This window comes from Anomaloglossus baeobatrachus, chromosome 1 (genome assembly GCF_048569485.1).
Source record: "Anomaloglossus baeobatrachus isolate aAnoBae1 chromosome 1, aAnoBae1.hap1, whole genome shotgun sequence".
In the NCBI taxonomy this organism is placed as follows: domain Eukaryota; kingdom Metazoa; phylum Chordata; class Amphibia; order Anura; family Aromobatidae; genus Anomaloglossus; species Anomaloglossus baeobatrachus.
Window position 1 is genome coordinate 560,467,409 of NC_134353.1, and position 26,180 is coordinate 560,493,588.

The 26,180-nt window shown below is 42.4% G+C and overlaps 1 protein-coding gene across 1 annotated transcript in view; it reads left to right on the forward strand.

Moving 5' to 3' along the window:
- The window catches only part of FREM1 (FRAS1 related extracellular matrix 1), a 289,664-nt gene that overhangs the window by 163,934 nt on the left and 99,550 nt on the right, over positions 1–26,180 (forward strand). The window contains exons 22-25 of the mRNA XM_075316948.1: positions 8,352–8,493; positions 11,294–11,489; positions 15,011–15,275; positions 20,513–20,927. Of these exons, the coding sequence (XP_075173063.1) occupies positions 8,352–8,493; positions 11,294–11,489; positions 15,011–15,275; positions 20,513–20,927 (1,018 nt within the window). The remainder of the gene's footprint in view (positions 1–8,351; positions 8,494–11,293; positions 11,490–15,010; positions 15,276–20,512; positions 20,928–26,180) is intronic.

The window sequence follows — 26,180 nt, forward strand, 5'->3', positions numbered from 1 at the left end:
AATGTACAATGCCTTGCGAAGGTATTTGGCCCCCTTGAATTTTTCAACCTTTTTCTACATTTCAGGCTTTTGTAAAAAATAATAAACTGAAAATTGCGATGTGCAATAGTATTCGGCCCCTTTACTTTCAGTGCAGCAAACTCACTCCAGAAGTTCATTGAGGATCTCTGAATGATCCAATGTTGTACTAAATGACTGATGATGATAAATATAAGCCACCTGTGTGTAATCAAGTCTCCGTAAATGCACCTGCTCTGTAATAGCCTCAGTGTTCTGTTTAAAGCGCAGATAGCATCATGAAGACCAAGGAACACAGCAGGCAGGTCCGTGATACTGTTGTGGAGAAGTTTAAAGCTGGATTTGGTAACAAAAAGATTTCACACAACTTTAAACATCCCAAGAAGCACCGTGCAAGCGATCATATTGAAATGGAAGACGTATCATAATACTGCAAATTTACCAAGACCCGGCCGTCCCTCAAAAATTAATCTCAAACAAGGAAAAGACTGATCAGAGGTGCAGCCAAGAGGCCCATGATAACTCTGGATGAACTGCAGAGATCTACAGCTGAGGTGGGAGAGTCTGTCCATAGGACAACAATCAGTCGTACACTGCACAAATCTGGCCTTTACAGAAGAGTGGCAAGGAGAAAGCCATTTCTCAAAGATATCCATAAAAAGTGTCATTTAAAGTTTGCCACAAGCCACCTGGGAGACACACCAAACATGTGAAAGAAGGTGCTCTGGACAGATGAAACCAAAATTGAACTATTTGGGCACAATGCCAAATTATATGTTTGGCCTAAAAGCAACACAGTTCATCACACTAAACACACCATCCCCACTGTCAAACATGGTGGTGGCAGCATCATGGTTTGGGCCTGCTTTTCTTCAGCAGGGACAGGGAAGATGGTTATAATTGATGGGAAGATGGATGGAGTTAAATACAGGACCATTCTTGAAGAAAACCTGTTGGAGTTTGCAAAAGACCTGAGGCTGGGACGGAGATTTGTCTTTCAAAAAGACAATGATCCAAAACATAAAGCAAAATCTACAATGGAATGGTTCACAAATAAACGTATCCAGGTGTTAGAATGGCCAAGTCAAAATCCAGACATGAATCCAATCGAGAATCTGTGGAAAGAGCGAAAACTGCTGTTCACAAACGCTCTCCATCCAACCTCACTCAGCTCCAGCTGTTTGCAAAGGAAGAATGGGCAAGAATTTCAGTCTCTCAATGTGCAAAACTGATAGAGACATACCCCAAGCGACTTGCAGCTGTAATCACAGCAAAAGGTGGTGCTACAAAGTATTAACTTAAAGGGGCCGAATAATATTGCACGCCCCAATTTTCAGTTTATTATCTAATATATCAAGCTGAATGTGTGTACGTATGTATGTGTGTGTATGTATGTCCGGGATTGGCATCTGCACCGTCGCAGTTACAGCCACAAAATTTTGCACACTCACACTTCTGGACCCCAAGAGAGTCATGGGCTATGTTGTGAGGTGAAATTTTAACCCCGCGCGTTACAATTTACCAATCAATTTTGCCCCTATCTACATAATGGGGAAAAAGTGAAACAAAAAGTGTATCCGCACCGTCGCATTTACAATCACGAAATTTTGCACAGACACCTCATGTGACCCAGGGAACGTCTTAGACTATGTTTTGACAGGAAAATGTAACCCCCGCACTTTACAGTTACTCTCCAAAAAACATGGCTCCATTAAAGTAAATGGAGCCTGGAACTACAGGTTATTAGTAGGAGCTGTGATTGGTTGCTATAGGAACAAAAGACATTCATAGTATAAGAAGCTTATATGTGAAGTAATAAGATGTCGGTGGGGAGACGGATATAGAGAGACAGACAGAGAGACAGAGAGATAAAGACAGACAGGGAAAGAGACAGACAGAGACAAACGGTGAAAGAGACAGACAGAGACAGACCTGGAAAGAGGCAAACCTGGAAAGAGACAGACGGTGAAAGAGACACACAGAGACAAACGGTGAAAGAGACAGACAGAGACAGACCTGGAAAGAGACTGACCTGGAAAGAGACAGACAGTGAAAGAGACAGACAGAGACAAACAGTGAAAGAGACAGACAGAGACTAACCTGGAAAGAGACAGATGGTGAAAGAGACAGACAGAGACAAACGGTGAAAGAGACAGACAGAGACTGACCTGGAAAGAGACTGACCTGGAAAGAGACTGACCTGGAAAGAGACAGATGGGGAAAGAGACAGATGGGGAAAGAGACAGATGGGGAAAGAGACAGACAGACATGCAGACAGGGACAGAGACAGGCAGACAGGGAAGGAGGAGAGAACCAGAAAGACAGACAAAGATAGATGGGGAAAGAAACAGACCTTAATAGAGACAGACGGGGAAAAAGAGACAGAGAAATAGAGACAGACAAGGAAAGAGACAGACAGAGACAGGCAGACATGGAAAGAGAAGTACAGACAAAGAGACGGGGAGACAGACGGGGAAAGAGACAGACCTGGGAAAGAGACAGATGGGGAAAGAAACAGAGAAAAAGAGACAGACAAAAAAAGAGACAGACAGAGACAGGCAGATGGGGAAAGAGACAGACTGGGAGAGAGACAGACGGTGAAAGAGACAGACCTGGAAAGAGACAGACGGAGCACATTACCTGGCCAATTTAGTTAAATCTGTGTGGAATATCTGTGCTGTTGAAATATATGTTGTGAAATGCTTCTATTAGCTTAGTTTTTGCCTTTTAATAATTACATTTCTATCTATTTGTTTTGTGGTTTTTGTGTGCAGAATACATTTTTGTCTGTGTCTTTCCCCATCTATCTTTGTCTGTCTCTCTGATTGTCTCCTCCTTCCCTGTCTGTCTGTCTCTTTCCCCATCTGTCTCTTTCTCCATCTGTCTCTTTCTAGGTCTGTCTCTTTCCAGGTCTGTCTTTTTCCAGGTCCAAATTTTACTGTTGGTATGGTATTTTTGAGGCGATATGCAGTGCCTTTTGTACTACAAACATGGTGTGTATTATGGCATCCGAAGAGTTCAATATTGGCCTCATCTGATTAGACTATATTCTCCCAGCATTTCATGGGCTTGTCCAAATGTTGTTGCATAAACTTTAAATGCACTTGAACATGCTTTTTGTTCAGCAATGGAGTTGTGCGCAGTGAGTATGCATACAGGCCATGGAGACTGAAGGCATAACTTACTGTTTTCTTTGAAACAATTATACCCCAGGATTCCATGTCTTTCTGTAGCTTTACACAGGTGGTCCTTGGCTTTTGGACAACTCTTCTGATAAGTCTTTTCACTCCTGAGTCTGAAATTGTGCGCTCAGCCTCTGGTCGATGCTGGTTTATGGTGAAATTATGTTCTTTCCATTTCCAGATTATGGCCCCAAAAGTGCTCATGGGATCCTTCAGTAGTTTAGAAATTCTTCTTTAACCAATGCCATCATCATGTTTTGCAACCATAAGCTTGTGAAGGTCTTGAGAGAGCTCATTGGTTTTACTCATTATAAGATGTTTCTTGTGTGCTCCTTGGTAATAAGATGCCTTTTTATAGGCCATCAGTTTAACCAGCTGAGATTCTCACTAAGTGGCAGGATTGCTTTCTAATTACTGGTAGATTTTGGCTGGTGTCATGACTTTCCATGGCTTTTAACACATCTCTTTGATGTATTCTATACTTTTCCACTGTGTTATTTTGTATTACACATAACTTAAATTATGGACATCTATTGCTTGATATCTTTGCCTGTCTTGATTGGATGGGTTGTTACTGACATCTGGTGAGAAATTCATGTCAATAGCACCTTTAGAAATATGTTTACTTAAAATTTGGTGACATGTTCAATACTTAGTTCACCCGCTGTGTGTATAACACTCAAAGTTTCCTTTGAGTCTATTTAACCTGATTTGATCTCTGTAATGCAACCATAGTATTTTTAATGTCAAGGGATCTCAACCAATTGTAAAAGGTGGTTCAATACTTATTTCACCCTCTGTATACATATAAGTATACTGTAAGCTGCCGACAGGAATGATACTTGATGGATGGAGTGTATATTTCACCTGGAATTAAAGGGAACCTGTCAGGTGCAATATGCACCCAGAACCACGAGCGGTGATGCGCATACCTGTGTCCGCTGTGACCGCACTTCTGAATACTGGGCACTTCCAGTCATGTGCAGTATGAAGCCGGGTGTACGCGTCCCGGTTTCAGAGAGGTTTACTATGCATGACTGGAAGTGCCGGGACTTCAGAAGAGTGGTCACAGTAACTGCTGGTAATACTGCATTGAAAAGCGTGACTTAGTACACCTTTCTGGGCGTACTTACATGCTAATAAGGCAGACCAGTCAGGGGATATAACACCCTTGGGACTAGTTCCTGCGCTCATTAGCATAAGATAAAAGATCTTTACAACTACTTTTTCTAAAGATCTCTTTATCTATGCTAGTGTATACAGGGACAGTTAGGCAGGGATTAGCAATATGCACCCAGAACTGCTCGTGGTTCTGGGTGCGTATTGCACCTGACAGGTTCCCTTTAAGCCGGGTGAGATATTAAAAGCTGGGTAGTGTTGTTTGGTTCAGCAGCTTAGTTGCTGAGACATTTATTTAATGGTAAATTTGGGCAAAATTTTAGTGGTGAGTAGGATTTGGTTGTGGGACTCACCACTCCAACTTCCGCTCCAGTATGAGTGGTATTAGAGACTTTGCCGGATCAGCTGAGTTAGGTTGCCTCATTACAGGCACATAAAGGCTGAAGAATACCTGAAATGGGCAGTTTTGCTTATGGAGTAACATAGTGTGTTTCTGAGAAGGATATTCCCTTGTGGCCAAAATTAATTACCAGTTACTGGAAACTCAAGCCTCGCAAACAGCCCTGGTAGCGTGAGTTTGGGGTATTATGTGTTAGTAAGCGGCCAGCCAGGCAAGTCTTTATTGTTTTATTCAGTTGCGTTATTCTTTGCTATACTTTCGCTGGAAATAAAAGTCTCTCATTACTTTTATATGGATTGTTTCTGTTTGTGTCACTGACGTGCATGCAGCTAAAGGATGAATCAACCAAGGATACTAGATATGATAAAGAGGACAGAGGACCGGAGACTCAGAAGGAATCTAAGAAAAGGGGAGCAAAAGAGCACAAACTAAAATGTTTTTACACAAATGCACAAAGCATGGGAAACAAGCAAGGAGAACTAGAGCTCCTAATACAGAAGGAAAATTATGATGTGTTCGGTATCACAGAAACCTGGTGGAGTGACACGTATGACTGGAACATACAGATGGAAGAATACAACTTATTCAAAAAGAATAGAACTAACAAAGAGGAGGTGGAGTTGCATTGTATGTCAAAAAATAACACATTTCCACAGAAATTTAGAGAATAAGAATCTATTAGAAAATATTTGGTTAAGGATTCATGGAGCAAACAAAGGGAAAGATATGATAATAGGTGTTTATTACAGACCACCTGGTCAATCAGAGGATATGGATGACATTTTTTCACATCAAATGGCCACTTTCTCAAAAAAACATGAAATAGTGATCATGGGATTTTTCAACTACCCAGACATTCAGTGAGAAACCCTCACAGGTAAGAGTAAAGGCTCTATCCAATTTTTATCCTGCCTTGCAGACAACTTAATCTCCCAGCTGGTAGAAGAAAATACAAGGGGAACCGCAATCTTGGACCTAGTCCTAACAAACAAAGAGGATATGGTTCAGGGACTAAGGGTAGCAGGGACACTGGGACTCAGCGATCATGCTTTCCTTGATTTGGGGTTACAAGAGGGGGAACACCTGAGAAGACACAGACTTCAAGGCTGGACTTTAGCAGACTTCAAGGGCCTAAAGGCAAAGATTGGTAGAATTCCATGGCACCTAATTCTTAGGCACAAAACTGCAAACGAAGGATGGGAAATCTTCCATAAGGAAATCCTTAATGCACAAGAACTAACAATACCTAAAAGGAAGAAAAATGGGAGAGTCCTAAAGAAACCAGAATGGATGAACAAAAAATCACCTGCTTAAAAAGAAAATGTAAACATACATCAAGTGAAAGATGAGGTTTAAACCTAGGGAAGAATACATGGCAGTTTGCAGACTCTGCAAGACAAGCATCAAAGGAGCTAAGGCCGAACACGAATTGAGACTTGCAAAAGAGGCCAAGAGTAAGGTGAAAGGATTCTGAGGTTTTGTTAAAAGCATAAGAAAAGTGAAGAAGACCATAGGAGTCCTGCAGAATCAAAAAGGTGAAACAGTCAACAAGGTGGAACAGCAGGTGGAGATACTAAATTCGTATTTTGTATCTGTCTTCTCCCAAAAAACGAATGCAAGCATCAACAATAATCATGATAGAAGTGATGGTCAGGAGGAGTCCAAGTTGACAATAAGAAAATATTGATATTGGAATACTTAGCCAAGTTAAAGTAAACCAAGTCCCCAGGTCCAGATGATTTACACCCTAGAGTCTTGAAAGAGGTAGCTGAGGAAATAATAGTACCACTTGCCATAATATTCAATAAGTCATGGGAAACAGGCATCGTTCCCCTAGATTGGAAAAGGTCAAATGTGGTTCCTATCTACAAAAAGGGGGAAAAGGAGGATTCAGGGAATTACAGGCCAGTAAGCCTGACCTCTATTTCAGGAAAAATATTCAAGCAAATTGTCAAAGAACATTTATTTAGATTCATGGATAGAAAGGTATTAATTATCCAAAGCAAGCACTGCTTTAAGACCAATAAATCTTGTCGGATCAACTTGATTTCCTTCTATAACAAAGTCACTGAATGGCTGGACCAGGGGAATGCTGTGGATATAGTATACCTAGACTTCATTAAGGCACTCGATAAAGTATCACATGACATCCTCACTGAAAAAATGATCAAGTATGTAATTAACAAAAAATCAGTTATATGGATTCATAACTGTCTTAATGATTGGGTGCAACGAGTAATATTAAATGGATACACATCAACCTGGAGGAAAGTCTAAAGCAGGGTACTGCAAGGCTCTGTCCTGTGGCCAGTGCTATTGAATATCTTTATAAATGATCTGGATAACACAATTATTGAAAAACTCATAAAATTTGCAGATGATACAAAGATAGGAGGAGTAGCCAACACTAGAGAGGAAAGAAATCGTATTCAGAAGGATCTAGACACACTCGAACAATGGGCAAAGGAGAACAGAATTGTTTTTAACAGGGTCAAATGCAAAGTCCTACATCTGGGTACAAGAAATGTAAAAAGCATATATAGTATGGGAGGAATAGAACTAGGTGATAGCAGCGGGGAGAAGGACTTGGGCATAATAGTGGATCTTAGATTCTACATGAGCCAATAGTGCAGAGCTGCAGCTAAAAAGGCCAACAAAATTCTGGGATGTAGCAAGACAAGCATTGAATCTAGATCAAGAAAGGTAATTATTCCCCTATACTCTGCCCTGGTCAGACCCCACCTGGAATACCAATTCAAGAAAGACATCGATATATTGGAGCAAGTCCAGAGAAGAGCAACCAAGATGGTAGAAGGTCTGCAAACCATGTCATACGAAGACCGACTAAAAGAACTAGGAATGTTTAGTTTGAAAAGAAAAGACTGAGAGGAGACTTAATAGCGGTCTACAAATATCTGAAAGGTAGTCACAGTGCAAAGGGAACTACCCTATTCTCATTAGCACAAGGAAGTACAAGAAGCAATGGGATGAAACTTAAAGGAAGGAGATTCTAATTAGACATTAGGAAAAACTTTCTGACAGTGAGGGCAGCCAGAGAGTGGAACAGGCTACCATGGGAGGTGGTGAGCTCTCCATCAATGGAAATCTTCAAGTGGAATCTGGATAAACACATAGCTGGGATGATTTAGGAAAACCTGCACTCGCAGGGGGTTGGACCCTATGGCCCTTGAGATCCCTTCCAACTCTACCATTCTATGATTCTATGCCATCCTATAAAGCATGTAGCATGTTATTGTACTTCCATATGTATATATACTGTAACTCTAGGGAAATATATAAAGAAAGAGGGGATTGCTTCTGCTTTAAACTCTGTATAACACCCATTGATTTAAGCATACCAGCTATGAAATGGTATAAGAGAGAAGAAAGTGTTTAAAAATATTATCATTGATACATTTGGTGTAATTTTCTCAGTCTTGTGCAATGGTGTACTATTGATAAATAGTGGCCAACACCTTCATGAAGTTTTGGGTTAATATTTCCTTAAATTCAGTAATGTTAGTGTTGAATGATTACATTATCTAATGGCAGGATATACGTACGTTGTACACATGTACAGAGCTGCCTTGTAATAATCTTAATTGAATCACTGTTAATACTTTCTCCTGAAGGCACTGTGAAGTAGTGCTGAGCATGGGTGAACATTACATTATTTCAAGTGCTGTACTGTCAGCTGAAGATAAGGATACTTCCAGAGATGAAATTTACTATATAATTGACAGAACTCCAGGCCAAGGAGAACTTCAAATGAAGGTTTGTGCTCCTAATATTTCCTTATTGCTGACATACAAAAATAGTCACTTATTCTTAAGAGGATTGTCATACATTAATATCTATATATCTGTGTATCAATGGTGATAATATTTACCAATGTACTTGCTGTGTAGATTTTGTCCTAGAGAGGTAATCTTGGGGATGACATCTGCGGGAGAGAGATTGTTTGTATATATAGCAGCATGTAAGCAATATGCACATAGAGACTGCATAAAAGCAAACTATCCTCTTACAGATCTCTGAGACTGAATTTCAATATCATCATTTTGTCGCTGTTAGGCTACTTTCACAAATCCGGTTTTTGCTCTGCGGCACAATAAGGCGCTCTGCAGAAAAACCGCAAGCGTTTTTTTTGCCGCCGGTTGCGGTTTTTTTTGCATAGACTTACATTAGTGCCGTATTGTGCCGCATGGGCTTGCGTTCGGTCCGGTTTTTGCCGCATGCGGCAGATTTAGCCGATGCCGCGGCCGGATGGAACGTTGCCTGCAACGTTTTTTGCTCCGGCAAAAAAAAAAACCGCATCGCGCCGCATCCGGCCGCTGCGGCGCATTTTTCAATGCATGCCTATGGACGCCGGATGCGGCGCGATGCGGAAAAAACCGCATCCGGCCGCCGCATGCGTTTTCTTCCACTGCGCATGCTCAGTAGAATGCCGCAACCGGAAAAAACTGGATGGGCCGCATGTAAAAACTTATGCAAAGGATGCGGTGTTTTCGCCGCATCCGTTGCATAGGTTTCACAGCCGGATTGAGCCGCACTGCTCAAATTGGATGTGTGAAAGTAGCCTTAGAAGAATATGTCACCAGATTCTTCCTACTACATCTCAGAGCAGTACGATATTTACAATATAGAGACAGAGACCCTGATTCCAGCGATGTGTCACGTATTGGGCTTCTTGCTGCAGTTTTGATAAATGACTGTTTTATCTGCAGCAGATCTTCCAGTGGTCTGAAGACTGAGTTGTACATGAGGCCGGTGTCACAATGGCATATAGCATCGGATGCGATATGCTAATAACACTCTGATTGAACTCTGCTACAAGCATGATCTTTTTTTCCTTAGTCTGTCTAGAACTGAGCAAAAACACGCAGATCTGACCTGCAAAATTGACTAACATTGGTCAGAGTGCAAAACGAGGTCATCTCACATTGCACTTTTCCGATTCAAATGCTAATATGAGTGAACTTTAAAGGGAACCTGTCCTGTGCAATATACACCCAGAACCATCAGCAGTTCTGGGTGCATATTGCAATCCCTGCCTAACCGTCCCTGTATACACTTGCCTAGATAAAGATATCTTTATAGAAAGTATTTCTAAAGATCTTTTCTCGTATGGTAATGAGCGCAGGGACTAGTCCCAAGGTCGTTGCTTCCCTTGCTAGTCGGCCCATTTAGCATGTTAGTACGCCCCTGAATACGCAGCATCACAGAATGATCTCACTCACCTCTCTGCTGTTATCGCCGCCCGACGCTGGATTTCAGCTCAGCGCGCATGATCCCGGAATTTCAGTCATGCGCACTACTTCAGTTTGAATCCGAGACGTGTACACCTGGCTTCGTAGTGCGCATGACTGAAACTCAGGGATCTAAAGATCACTTTATCCATGCTACCAGATGCAGGGACGGTTAGGCAATGATTAGCAATATACACCCACCGCTCGTGGTTCTGGATGCATATTTGACCTAACAGATTCCCTTTAACACTGCACCACTGATTGACACCTTTATGTGTACACTCTTTATAGGAAGAAAGCTACCAATCAATGGTGGTGGTGGGGTTATACAGAGCTCATGAAAATGCAAAACTACATTGCAGCAGATTTACTAGTTCTCTAGTGATAATTTCCAACTGATAAACATTGATTTTATGAAAACTACAGCAAGCAGCCCAGTAAGTGACACATCACTAGAATCAGGATATCTGTCTCTACATCATGCTGCTCTCAGATTAGGTGGCAAAAACCTTCAGGTTTTAGGTAACCCACCAGAGAGCTGCATGAAGTAGGGGCAGAGAACCTGATTCCAGTGATGTATAACTTGCTGCTTCAGTTTTTATTAAAAACTGTTTTATCTTCTGCAGATCTAGCAGTTCTCTGAATGCTGATATCTGTATAACCCACTGATTGACAGCATTCTATGTACACTGTACATAAGTAGAAATCTGCCAATCAGAGATGGGGCCATGGTTGGACTACTTAGCACCAGGTTACATAGTCCTCTAGTGATAATCTCCTGCTGATAAAACAGTGATTTCATGCAAACCACAGTAAGTAGCCAAATAAGTGACACATCTCTGCAATCAGGATCTTGGCCACTGCATTATGGTGTTTTCATATTAGGTGGCATAAACCTGGAGACAGATTCCCATTACATATTTTCTTAATATAAAAGTTTTTTTGGACAATTACATATTTACAAAGACAGATTCTTATATAAGTGCACACCTTATTTCTCTTTAAATTTGGGTCACAAATGTAGTAGACATTATTCTGCCATTGACCTTGTATATATCCTAGATTCTACATTTACAATACATTTTATAATGTTATCATGTACCATCACCCATTCCCTGTAGACTGTGAGCCCTCGCGGGCAGGGTCCTCTCTCCTCCTATACCAGTCTGTTTTGTACTGTTAATGATTGTTGTACGTATACCCTCTTTCACTGTAAAGCACCATGGAATAAATGGCGCTATAATAATAAGTAATAATAATAATGTTATCATGGCTTGAAATGTAATTATTTCAAATATTCTAATGAAAATTTCTGCTACTGACAGGTCCACGAAAACTGGGTGACCTTAGATACTGGAATGAAGTGTAGCCAAGAAGACATTGATATGAATCTAGTCAGATACGTCCACAGGGGAACACTCGGTTCAAAAAATGAAGATGGCTTTACTTTCCATCTGTGGGATGGCAGCAACCGGTCTCCGGAGCTACAGTTTCACATTATAGTTAAAGATATGGAAAAGGGTAAGTTGGACATGTATCACACCATGTGAGGTTATATGAGAACTCCTATTTTCTACAATCTAACACAACAGCTGATATAAGGAGGGTTAAAACCGATTCACAGACTGAAAAAACTCCTTTGTTATATAGAATTAAGATTTAATAACAGAAGCGACAAAATATAAAACACTTCCACAAATAACTCCAAACCAATAGAATTTGTCCCAACAACACAATAGTACCATGTGTCCCGCCCTCCGAAAATTGTTCTATATGTTCCTTATAAGTTCAAAAACCATATTATGTTAGCTCTCTACCCCTATAAAAAAGGTTCTTGATCATTTAGATTGATATTATCAAAAGGTACTCATCAACAGTCCATGAGGGGGACCTTAATGATATTCAATCTAAAGGCCCCGTCACACTAAGCAACATCGCTAGCAACATCGCTGCTAATGAACAACTTTTGTGATGTTGCTAGTGATGTTGCTGTGTGTGACATCCAGCAACAACCTGGCCCCTGCTGTGAGGTCGTTGGTTGTTGCTGAATGTCCTGGGCCATTTTTTAGTTGTTGCTGTCCCGCTGTGAAGCACAGATCGCTGTGTGTGACAGCGAGACAGCAACAACTAAATGTGCAGGCAGCAGGAGCCGGCTTCTGCGGAGGCTGGTAACCAATGTAAACATCGGGTAACCAAGAAGCCCTGTCCTTGGTTACCCGATATTTACCTTTGATACCAGCCTCCCCCGCTCTCACTGCCTGTGCTGCCGGCTCCTGCTCTGTGCACAGATAGCTAGCTGCAGGACACATCGGGTTAATTAACCTGATGTGTGCTGTAAGTAGGAGAGCAGGGAGCCAGCGCTAATCAGTGTGCGCTGCTCCCTGCTCTGTGCACATTTAGCTGCAGCACACATCGGGTAATTAACCCCATGTGTGCTGTAGCTAGAAGAGCAGGGAGCCAGCGCTAAGCATTGTGCGCTGCTCCCTGCTCTGTGCACATTTAGCTGCAGCACACATCAGGTAATTAACCCCATGTGTGCTGTAGCTAGGAGAGCAAGGAGCCAGCGCTCAGTGTGCGCTGCTCCCTGCTCTCTGCACGTGTAGCTGGTCACTGGTTGCTTGTGAGCTCACCAGCAACTCGTGTAGCCACGCTCCAGCGATCCCTGCCAGGTCAGGTTGCTGGTGGGATCGCTGGAGCGTCGCAGTGTGACAGCTCACCAGCAACCTCCTAGCAACTTACCAGCGATCCCTATCGTTGTTGGGATCGCTGGTAAGTTGCTTAGTGTGACGGTACCTTAAGTCAAGCAATATAGGATTACCCCTAATCAGTCCAATAGTCCTAAAGTCAAGGTCCCTAGAGGCATTACATTACCATAACCCTGTGTAAATCCGAAATTGCTGATAACACCATATAGAAGAGGAGGTTGTACAATTGTCAACCTATAAACCCCTAGTCGACCCAACGCGTTTCTCCTCCCCACAGGAGGTTCTTCAGGGGCTGTTTGTAAATAGAATGAAACAATACACAATTAGTATATATATTATACAAAATATCCTCCAACTATATAGCAACAATGAATATGGTAAAAAAGTATCCTCTAGCTATTTTGTATCTTCATGGTCCAAAGTTGCCAGGTGACAATGCAAAATTTCATAGAATACATGTATAGGTGTCAAAAAACAACTCATCTGATTCTTCTTATATTGTATATCACCTCGCCTGAAGCAGAGCTGCAAGTTCAGAATGGACTACAATGTCATCTATTTGTGACATGTCAATTCATAATATCGTATTCCTTGTTATCAAATTCTGGCAGTGCAGAAAATCAACTAAGGTCCCCTTCAGAAGACAATTATTGAATATGTGAGGTCCAATGCACTCTTACAATCGCATAGTATGTATAGCCTGTAAACCGGGCTCCCTGTGATACCTGGAGCGTTCCCAGTCATATGGTTTCCACTGTCTCTGTAGACCCACGTGGAAGCACCATTCACTTCTTATTTCCTCAAGATTCAGATCATATGCTCAGACAATATGAGCTCTGAGCATATGATCTGAATCTTGAATCATTAAGGTGCCCCTCATGGACTGTTGATGAGTACCTTCTTGATAATATCAATCTAAATGATAAAGAACCTTTTTTATAGGGGTACAGAGCAAACATAATATGGTTTTTGAACTTATAGGGAATATATAGAACAATTTTCGAAGGGGGGGATAAATGGTACTATTGTGTTGTTGGCACAAATTCTATTGGCTTGGAATTATTTGTGGAAGTGTTTTGTATTTTGTTGCTTCTGTTATTAAATCTTAATTCTATATAAGAAAGGAGTTTTTTCAGTCTCTAAACTCCTATTTTCTGTAGGTAAACTATATGTACAATATTTACATGATATTTCTACAAGGATAGGTAATCACTGGTGAACCCACTAGTAATCACTAGTATGGGGGTCTCAAAACCTTTGTCATCGGCAGTCTTTCTATACTGAGGAAAACACGTTCCCGTTCCAGTGGAAATGTAGCCTAACGTTTCACCCTTGTTCAGCTGTTTTTGGCAATTAGTCACTATGAGATAACCCTTCTATATCACTAGTGCCCAGCCGTGGAACATACCATTGCCAGACAAGGCACAATTACAGTACAAATTGATTTATCATGAAAATATAGACTTTTATAGCAGTTACTTTATTCTGAAAGTTTTCCAAATCTTACAAGCAATGTTTTTTATACTTTTCCCATGATCCAAAACATATGAAAATCTCAAGTAACCCAGATTTATTTTACTGTAAAATGTTACTGTAGAAGAGGAGCATGGAAAGGAATTTTAGTCCTTCAACATTGTCAATATTGGTATACTCTAATGTGCATGAGGTGATCTTAACGTAAAAAATGTATTCCAACACAGTAAAACTCTCCACTATCCAGGGGCTCTGGATCCTGAGAACGGGGCCCTACAGAGCCCCCCAGTTTAATATTTTATCTTTGCTCCGATCATTGCTTAGAAAGCAAAGTTCCTTGTTTGGCTATTTCTGGCAGCCCCATCCCACTCTGGAGAGCTAGAGCGGGATTGGACAAGAGATTCCCCTCAAAAAAGGTCACCTTGCCGCGGTTGATGGGCACACAAGAATTAGAATTTTTTATATAGCTTTTTGCAGTTTAAATTTCATATATTCTGTGTTTGCATATGTCTTGGTGCTTACAGAGTTCAGCTATATCCTTTTGTTTGTGTTTCGTAGAGATTCCAAAAGTCAGCCCCCAGCAATCAGTACAATATCCCCTCTCCCCTCACTGGACAGGGCTGCTGTTGATTAATATTTGCATGCACTCTTCTTCCTATAGATGCCACTGATCATTAGCAGTATTCCATTAGTACAAATCTAATACAGTGCCATCCTATTTGTCAGTGATTCCGTAAAACAGCTGAGTTCTTATATGCATAAAAGTGCTAAATGCAGTTTAGGTTGAAAAGCATAAAGCCAAATTAATTGAAGAAGTCTTCTTAATATACTTTACAATAAAATTCCCACTGTTTTTACCATCAGGAGACATTGCGGTTTTTGTGAAAACACTTCATGTGTCAAGAGGAGACAGGGTCATCTTAAGCACTAATGTTCTCCTGGTCACTGATGGCACAGACAAGCCAGAGGAGCTGCTCTATGTTGTCTCCTCACCACCTCAGCACGGGCAGATTGAATATGTCAACCACCATGGAATTCCCATAACAAGCTTCAGTCAGATGGATGTGGCCGCTCAGACTGTCTGCTATGTCCACAATGGCAAAGCTGCAGCTGCTGCTGATACGTTCAAGTAGGTGTCTGGATGGCAAGCCTCTCCTGTCTGTCTTTTCTTTCAGAGCTAGCAGATGATTTATTAACCTAATCTCTCCAGTGCCAGGGGACCACTAGGTAGCCTGGGTTTTCTTGGCACTATAGAAGCATGTAAAGTGTGACTGAATCTTTGTCCTGAAGCTTCCCGAGTCATCTGCTTACAATCTGATGCTTGTTGAGGTCTGATCCCATATTCATGTTTAATACGATACCTAAGGTCATAGAAGTATTCTAATTGAATACATGAATTTTTGTGAAAAACCACCACATTTTTGTAGGACTCTACAAAGACTGCTCCAAAATACCACACTATGTTGCATTTGCTAATCACCCAGTAATTCAACAAGAAAAATGTCTAACATTTCAGGCTACCGGATCAATATTCCTTATTAGCATGCTCTTTATCAGTCCAAAAATCGAAATTCCTAAAATCCCATTAACAAAAAACTTTCTGCCCCTAGTTTGTTCCTCATATCTAAGAATAAAATATCGGTGTTCTTCCATGTTATAAAACAGAGAGGACATTAAGCATCGGGGTTCTGTTGTCAATAATCCTTTAAGAATTAATAACCAAAAATTGGAGACATAAAGTATGAATGCTAATGAAGGGTTTCAGCAGCCCATGCATCTGGTAGTGGGACGACTGCACCTGGTGTTACACTGTCATCTCACAGGAGATTGTCACCAGTCCAAGTCACTGATATAAAACCGGTATGGCCAGGCTGTTTTAAAATGAAAATATAATTAGGGACCCTAAAACAAAGACGTGTTAATTTTTAAAACTCTTTTAATTAACATTTCTAGCTGTTAGAAATCTGGCAGAGACCCCTGAGTCTGTTAACCTGGTGTTCTTCCCTTGGCTGTATTGGGTAGAAGGCCAGAAGAACCAGGGCAGCATCAATTATTGCGTGTCTGAGCCATCAGATTTTATGTTCCACTACTGCACTTTCCGTTCGTCAGAAATATTACTATGTATTGTCTGATGCTTCTGGGCTGGAAGAAGAATGTGGCACTTCTTGTTTGGACAGATGACACCGAGTGATTAGCAACCCCTGACATCAGGTGCCGGCAGCGCTATGCCAACTACAGACGCAAATGTCCTCCATTTTGACACGCTGGCTTGATTTTGCATTGAATTGGCACTATTTACTGCTCCTGTGCTTTATTTCCCCTCTTTATCTTTTCAAATTCCATGACAGATGGCAGCCTCTGTAGCCAGTTCCATCACCATGGAGCTGCAGGCAGCACAGAGGATCTGTAATGTTCCATTGAAGATGTGGCCCCTGCTGAGCACCAAAGTCTTTCACTCTCATATTTTAACTGTTTCAGCTTAGTCAATAATATCTGTGAGTTGTGGGAAGTCTTGTCATTCATTATTAGTTAAATTGATAAAAAAATAAAAATAAAAAAAATACATAAATAAATATATAAATATATCAAATAAATTCTTACATAAAAATATAAAAAAGCCAGATGCATTTTTTCCACTGCAAACAATATTACGGAACATTTTTTTATTATTTCATTCAATTTAATTTTAGTTGTCGTTATGTTAGGTTTTATATATTCACCTAAGCTTCTCTTTTTTTACGTTATTTTATAGTAACAACTACTGGCTGCCATAACTATAGTATAAAAAGCTTTAAGGGGAATTTACACTGCAAGATAATTGTAAAAGAGTGTTATTAAAAATTCTCTTTTCATGATTTCCTTGCCTTGTAAACAGGTTGCTGATCACCCGATAATTGAGCAAAACACTAAGTCATGGAGTAAAGCAGAGGTGCTGCTATGTGTTCAGCTGGGGGGCAACCATTTGAGTAGACCCTTAACAAGGTAACCATGTGTACAACTATGGTGGCACAGCCTAATCATAGATATAGGGGACCCTTAGCAGATAACTGGGCCGTTACTGAAAATCATCACTATACTATGTATCATGGCCTCCTGTATCCCCCCACACTTTAATATGACCTTCAGTATTTTCCCCACACTGTATCATGACTGCCAGGTTTTCCCCAACACAGTAATATGGCCTTAGTATCCACCCACGCTATATTTCCCTCACACTGTAATAGGCCCCCAGTATTTCCCCACACAGTGATATATGGCCTCCAGTATTTACGCACCCTGTAATATGTTCCCAGTGTTTCCCCACACTGTAATATGGCTCCCAGTATTTCCCTCACACTGTAAGGCTATGTGCGCATGTTGCGTATTTGCATGCAGTTACGCTGCGATCTGCACCGCAGCGTAACTGCATGCATCCTGCATCCCCAGCATAATCTATGAAGATTATGCAGGAGACGTGCGCACGTGGCGTATTAGAGCGCAGCGCTTCGGCTGCTGCCCGAAGTGCGCGTTTTAAGAAGTGACATGTCACTTCTTTCCTGCGCTCTGCCTGCAGTGCCTGCTCTGTCTATGGGAGAGGCTGCACTCAAAGCGCATGGAATCGGCTTTTTTTTTTCACTACGGACTCTTTCTGCAGCGATTTGAAGCACATGTGTGCTGTTCAAATCGCTGCAGAAATTTCTGCAGGGCCAGTACGCAACGTGCGCACATAGCCTTATATGGTCAACAATATTTCCCCACACTGTAATATGACCCCCAGTAGTTTCCTCACACTGTAATATGGCTCCCAGTATTTCCCTCACACTGTAATATGGCTAACAATATTTTCCCACACTGTAATATGACCCCCAGTAGTTTCCTCACACTGTCATTTTATTTTGCCAAATATTTAAAGGGGTCAAATATGGCTTTAAAGAAGGCTATTAATTTTATTATAATGATTCAATGATTACAGAAAATAGGAAATAGTGTCATTTTCTGTACACTTTTGCATAAAATAAATCACAAAAGGTAAAGTACTTACATTGCACACTAGATAAAAAAAACTTCACCAGGAGCAACACATCATATGTCTGGGAACATCAGCTGTGAGAAGCAAAACAGCGAAGACAGAGAAACTCCTGGGATCCACACTGTGGTGTCACAGGCATCCCCTTTTAGTCCACAGGTAAACAGGCTTCTGACTTTGCTGGAATTTTCACTAGTTTAAATCTTGAAAATAAATGCTTGCTTAACCAAGAGTTAAACAAACTCTTAACAGGTTCCATTTGTCCAATACAGTATCCTTCTTCTGAGTGGCCAACTCTTCAGAAGTCAATCTACACCGGACAAATATGTCACCAGATGAGACATGCCAAAGGCTCCTGCTTTCAGATGTTTTACCATACTATAAACATGTACATTCTCACTAAACATTGATAAGAGAACTATGTGGTACTGGGTGATACTATAAACATGTACTTTCTCATTAAACATTGATACTAGAACTATAACTCCAGGTGTCTGGAAAAATTACAGTAAAACAAGCTAATATAAACTAAAGTGTTATAGTCTAATATATTAAAGGGTTTCTAAAAGACAGATTACGAATATGGATTCCTGATGGCCACTAACATCTTAACTACACATATGGCCTCCAGTATTTCACCTCACTGTAATATGGCCCCCAGTATTTCTTTCACACTGTAATATGCTCCCAGCATTTCCCCCACACTGTAACATGACCCACAGTATTTCCCCCATATTGTATAGTAGCCTCCAGTATCCTACCACACCTTATCATGGCCCCCTGTATTTCCTCCACACTGAAGCATGGCTAACGGTATCACCGCACACTGTATCATGATCCCCCACAGTGTAATATGGCCCCCAGAATTCTCCACCCACACTGTATATGGTCCTCAGCATCACCCACACTGTATGATTGTCCCCTTATATTTCACACACACTGTAATATGGCCCCAGTATTTCCCACATACTGTATAATAAATAAAAATAAAAAAAAATCTTACACTCACCTACCCATGGATCCTGAGGATCCTCAGGCAGATAGAACCAACCATCCTTTGCCTTTCCAGTAGCTACGCTACTGGGGTATAGTAATCTATGCAGCATAAAAGATCATTTTTATTGACGGTGCATCGCTCTATGTAAAAAGGACTCGTACTGTTGAGAACCAAGGCAGCCTATGCACCCTGAGCCATCGAGTATAGATCTCTCACTGTGTATCATTTTCTTTGGTCTAACTATGTAAATAGGCTTCCAGCAATCGATGATCAGTAAAAGATTACATGTACATTTCCATGTTCCATCTCTATGTATGATAGGACCAGCAGTACTAAAGATCATGTATAATATATAATCAAACATAGAATTATAAGGATGAAAAAGAGCTTTAAACTTCCTGAGAAAATCATAAGAAATTCAGAAGCAAATGAAGCACACAGTAATGGCTCCCGTAAAATTGTTCTAGAAAATTAATTATTTCTCCCTGAAAACTATTTATTTCCTTTGTGTGTATATTGCAACAACACAAAAAAACTGAGGAAAAAAGGAAAATTGGACATGATTTCACACAAAACGTCAAAAATGGGAAGGACAAAAATGAATGAGAAGATGATAATACTATACTGTTCATCTATTACAGTGTGGGTTTTTTTTTATTTCATAGCTGGAGTGGTTCTTTAAATCTAGGTCTCCTGCTCCCTGTCTTATACTCACCCTCTGGGGTCTTTTTCTATTATTGCCACCGTTCCGATTAGTCTCCATCAAATTGTGACCTTCCAGCAGCTCCAGTGTTTCATGGAGCGTCCCGGAGGTCACAACACAATGTATGTCTATGACAGCCTTGTTCTGTCTCTCTTAGACTTACATTGAGTGCTCGTGATGTAACTTCTGACTTCCGTCCAGTAAAAAGTTATGGACACAAGATGGAGGTGCGGGACCTGAGCCGCACTAAAAAAGGTGAAAACTCTGGAGAGTAAGTATATTAACGAAGGACTAGATTTAAAACACCACTCTGGCGCTAAAAAATCCCCAAAAAGTCTGTAGTGGTGCTTGAATAGGTGAAGCTCCTGGTTGCTTTATGTAAAAATTGCTAATCATTCTGCAAGATTTAAAATTAGAGTTAGGTCCTGTTCACACTGTGTTTATGTAGTCTGTCTGGGGATTTCATTTGAATCCTCAAAAAAAGTGATTCAGAGGGAACCCCGGATGCAACAAACCATAGGCACAAACGTAGACCTCAGAACATGAGTTGCCCAAACAAGCTTATGGAAAACCTCCTGAGTAAAGGTATGTTATCATTTCTTTTGTGTAGATGGTGAAACAGGAACACTTGCTGAAGGCTCCCTTGCCTCTTTTTGCTAGATTCCTTGTCAGCAATGGGCTGCGAACAAAGCTTGGTACCATGGATATAGCTGTGGACATGGTAGACAAAACTCTTCCAACGCTGTCCAAGAATTATGGTCTTAGACAAGTGAAAGGATCGATGGCGTTGATCACCCCAGAAATTCTTCATGCAATTGACCCAGATACATCAGTGGAGAATATCACGTTTTTACTTGTCAACCTCCCACAATATGGACAAATATATTTAAGAGGTGTACCAATCCAGAAGAAAAACTTCACCCAGAAAGATATTGATAATATGGATGTTGCCTACAGACATGGAGGACAAGATGCTCAGATTGACAAGTTTACATTTCTAGTTATGGATAAAACAAATAAAGGATTTATAAAGGATGGACAAGTGCAGACTGATCCAGTGCCTTTCATTATGCAGGTAAGTGTAATAAATGCCCCTTACATATCATGCATGGTATCCATCATGTTCATTGATTTCTTTCCCTGTAAAAGAGCATACAGTAGCTAATAAGGGATATCTACTGTAACTAATGGAGATACTTAATACTTTTATACTTTATTAGAGATTCCTGCAACCTTTGCAGACTAATATGTTAGTGAATGACTTGCTTACATAGTAACTTACTGAGGCTGAATAAACCCACCACAGACATGGATATAATGAGATTAACTGCATTCACGTGGCTCTACTGTACACTCCCCAACTCTCTTTTGATGTCAGCAGTTAAGACATTTATAGCTGGGTATTGGGTTATTTATAGGGCACACCAAATTTACATTGTAAGAGTATGTGCGCACGCTGCATTTTTTTCACGAATATCTGCACCTTACGGCAGAAAAACGCACCAAAAATGCATCAAAAATGCATTGTGCGCACAAGGCTTTACACAAGCTGTACACTGACTACTTTACATTGTATCAGTGTCATATCCTTAGTGTTGTCTCATGAAAAGATATTAGAAAATATTAACACAAATGGGAGGGGTGTACTCACGTTTGTAGATATCTTGTATGTGAAAAACTTTTTAAGCCACATACAACTTTTACATATTATAATTTTTTGTACTCTTAAAGAAAAGCAATGGATATTGTCTAATTTTAACTATTTCAGATAGATATACTCTGTCGTTACTTAAATGGGATGTCCAAGAAAATATTTTTTCCTTGCATATATTGAAAATACTAAACACACTGATACTTACCTACGTTAGGATCAACTCTGCTTTTCTGTTGCTCCAGTCTCTGTTTACTGTCTGCAGAGGTGACATCGTGACTGTAACCAATCACATGAAGTTCAGAGGCCTGTGTTGTGTACATTGGCAGACAAGCTGTGCTCGGAGGTGGACCTAGAAAGAGTATCAGACAGTGTGTTTATTACTTTTCATATGTGCAACCCTTTAGAGGAAACATGGATTTTTTAATGGTATTGTAGCACCCACGGGGCAATGGTTAAATTACTCGTCGCTAGGCTCGATGATGTCAGGTCTGGGGATGTCATGGGGTGGTCCTTTCTGCCCAGTTTCATGGCCCCGAGATGTACAATAAAGGAGGGGGTGGTGATGGAAGAGGGTGGAGGTTGATTTCGTGACGCCACCTGCGGTATGCGGCCAGGGAATAGCCGCCACTGCTGTCGCTGTCCTCCAGGGCGGATGGTAGTAGCAGCCGAGTTGTTTCTGCTCCCCACAGGTGGAGCGGACCCTGGGGAGGATGATGAGGGGAGTAGTAATGGCAGGCTCCGAAGTGCGGGGCGCCACCGCCCGGAATGACAGGCAGAGACAGTCTCTGTGGGTTCCCGGTGTTTTACTCACAGTTATGCCGCTCACCCAGGAAGTACCTGTCAAACCTGAATCCTTTAGAGGTCAGAATCGGTACAGTGAACGGTGGGCCTTTCCTCTTTGAGCTTGGTGTTGGATCCCCATGGCCTGAAGCTCTTGGGGACCCCGGTTCTTGAAAAGTGTTCTACTCCCGTCCCGTATGCAGGTGCCGCGGTTTCGTTGTGGGGCCTGCCTTGGCACACGACCCAAGATCCTATACAGCACTGTCCTCTGGGAACTGTGGGGGCTGGAGGGGCATGCAATCTCCCTGGCCTGCAGATTTTGGTGGACAACTTGAAGTATAATCCACCCTAGGATTCTGCACCCTGCACTGCGCCGGTCCTGAGGGAGCAATGAAGCTCTCCCCTTGGTGACCATATTGACTCCTGCGTCCCACCGGAGCCACTGGTAAAACCCGACTGCTCCCTCCCTCTCCTGCTGGAGAACTCCCTAACTGTTGTGTTGGCTCCTGACTCCCCCTGGTGGCTGCTCCTCCCCCGGCATGGGCTCTGTCAGTGCCTAGCATGGGTTAAGTTTCTTAAAATTCAGCCAGAAATTATGATATCTTGTTTATAAACAGGAATAAGCCTCTCATTGTTCCTACAAGACTCTTAAGCTGGGTTCACACATAGCGACAGCGACAACGACGTCGCTGTTACGTCACCATTTTCGGTGACGTAACAGCGACCTTGTAAGTCGCTATTATGATCGCTGCTTAGCTGTCAAACACAGCAGAAGCAGCGATCATAACGTCGCTGTGCTACATGTGCAGAGAGCAGGGAGCTGCGCTTAGCGCTGGCTCCTTGCTCTCCTAGGTACAGTACACATCGGGATAATTAACCCGATGTGTGCTGCAGCTACATGTCACAGTGCAGAGACCAGGGAGCCGCGCGCACTGCTTAGCGCTGGCTCCTTGCTCTCCTTGCTACAGTATACATCGGGTTAATTACCCGATGCGTACTGCAGCCACATGTGCACAGAGCAGGAGCCGGCGCTGGCTGCAAGAGCGGAGGCTGGTAACGAAGGTAAATATCGGGTAACCAGGGAAAGGTCTTCCCTTGGTTACCCGATGTTTACGCTGGTTACAGCTTACCGCAGCTGCCAGTGCCGGCTCCTGCTCGCTTCATTTCGTCGCTCTCTCGCTGTCACACACAGCGATGTGTGTGTCACAGCGGGAGAGTGACGACAAAAAAATGAAGCTGGACATTCAGCAACGACCGGCGACCTCACAGCAGGGGCCAGGTCATTGCTGGATGTCACACACAGCGACAGCGATGGGACGTCGCTGCAACGTCACAGAAAATGGTGACGTAGCAGTGACGTCGTTGTCGTTGTCGCTGTGTGTGACACCAGCTTTAGGAGTCTAGTGTTAAAGTTCTTGTTGACTCATGTAATTGCCTTGGCCAGTGAAGGTCAGATACCTAGATAAATCAATTATGCAAGACTCCCATTGTATCACTATATGTAAGCTAGATGCGATGTAAGACCATTACTACTAGGGATATGTTGTATACGGCTTGAAATCTAGCCAATAAGAGCTCAGTCTTATCGACCAATCGTGAAGACTCCAATGGTCTGAATGGAGAGCTCAGGGGTATAAGAAGGAGGACTGTCCATTACCCGGCTAGACTCTTGCTACATGATACCAATCTAGGATCTGCGGATCCGATTGGCAAGCCATAACCGAACCTGGATTATAATACTACATGGACTTCAGCATCAAATGCAAGGATTCGGCTGAGATATGAAGGAATCCAGCTTGGGACAATCCCGTCACCTGACTACAGGCTTTGCGGACCTCAGCCAGCCTCTAAATCCATTCTTGGTGGATGCCCGCCGAAAGCGGGGTGCTGCTGGTTTGGAGTAAGTAGCCCTGGAAGCTCTGAGGCACGGACCTTCTAATCCCTGGTGAGACAGCGGAAGGGTGAGAAACTGTTGCCGGTTACATTCTGTGGTTTTGCTGGTTATGTGCCATATGCCTTTAATTGTTTGGGGATCCAATAAAGTCTTAATATTGTGATTCCCTCATCCTGTGTTATCTGAGTAGTGTTCCACCCACGGTTAAGGAGGTCGGGCATTTAGTTGGGATGAGCCCTGGCCATGCTGTCTTTCTAAAGGCAGCCGGGTCAGCAGGCGAGAGCACCCACTGATCCACGTGTCTCCACAGGGAGGGCAACCTGGTTGTGTGTATGAGTTGTGTAAGTGGAACCGGTACCGACCTCCTCTGGATCCGAGTCAAGCACTGCACCTTAAGTCAGGAGCAGTACCCTGTGGCGACTGAAGCCTCAGGGGCGCACAGTATCTGTATAGTACTGGTCAAAAGTATGTACACACCTGTTTATGCTACGGTCTTATTTTTTCTTATTAGAATATGCGCTTTGTAAATTCAGATTGAAGGCAGAAAACCCACAAAGGAACACATATGGAAACAAGGTGTGAAGAAACACATGTGAACCAAACCAAAATATATGCATATTTTTAGATTGCTCAAAATAGCTTCCAATAAACAGGTATGCCTCTTCAAAGGTTCTTCTGTGGAATCACTGGTCTTGAGAAAGTGCTAGAGACCAACAGATGTTTTTTGGAGAGGCATTGATAGTACACAGTTCCATACAGTGCTGAACTCTATCCAACAACTATTCTAAGTCAAAATATAGCAAAAACCACTCAGCTAACTAAACAGAAATGACAGTCCATCATTACCATAAGACATGAAGGTAACTCAAATTGAAAAATTTCTACAATCTTCAAAGTATCCGCAAGTGCAATCAAGAAAACCATCAATCACTATGAAGAAACTGGCTGGCATGATGACCGTCCAAGAAAAAGAAATGTGGCACCCCTGAGGGTTCAGTCGCCAAAGGGCACTGCACCTCAGCCGAGGTGTAGTATTCCTCCTGGGTATGGAGGAGGTCATCACTGGTAACCACTACAATCCATACAACTCTCAGTCAGCTGCCCCATAACTGGGACTGGGTTAGGGTAGGATGCTGGAGGTGGCCATCACGAGGTATGGGACCTCCTGCCCATTAATCCAGTTTACCCGGGGGGGCAGGGCACCTGTAGGGGGGTGAGGCGACAGACACACACAGGAGAAGGAGACAGGAGGGAGAACTCAACAAACATAGATAGAAAGAGGACACGGAGGAGCAAGGGACCCTTTGTCTGGAGCTGGAGCGCTCACCCTGGGTTCTTAATAAAGAAGGGGGATCTCAGGGCTTGTGGGGAGTGCAACAAGCACCCATGACCCGTTTCAAGCGTTGGGGTAGAGGGAACACCAATAGGAAGGACGCACAGAACAAAGCATCGGCTTTGACCTCTGAACTATCCGGGATCGGCTTGGAGCCCATGACAGTGGAGCCCAGCACTCCAAAGGTGGTGATGCTTCAGTGAGTAAAGAACTTCGACTGCAATTCCTGTGTCGTCTAATCCTTCCCGCGTCTCCATCCTCGCCACTCTGCAAGGCTGCAGAGACTACTACTCCCAACTTCCCTGGGGGCCTGTGCTCTGACTGTGGAGAGCTGTACCACCCAAGCTGCACTACCACCTGCCCCAGAGGATACTTCATGCAGTGACGGCTCATAACTGGCCACATACCACAGGTGGCATCACGAATATAAACTCTACTCTCCCCTGTATATTCCCTTCATCCATCTTTTATTGACACCATTGCGGTCATGAAGCCGGGCATGGCCATTGTGACATCTATTCCTCCCTACACCGGCCCAGTGACGAGTAATCCCCACGGCCCCGGTGTGGGTGGGTCATAAACCCTTATCCTCTGCAGCAGACTTACCTCTGCTGCAGAGGATAAGTTCATCAGAGTTAACCACCTCAGAAACCACAAGTTGACAGCA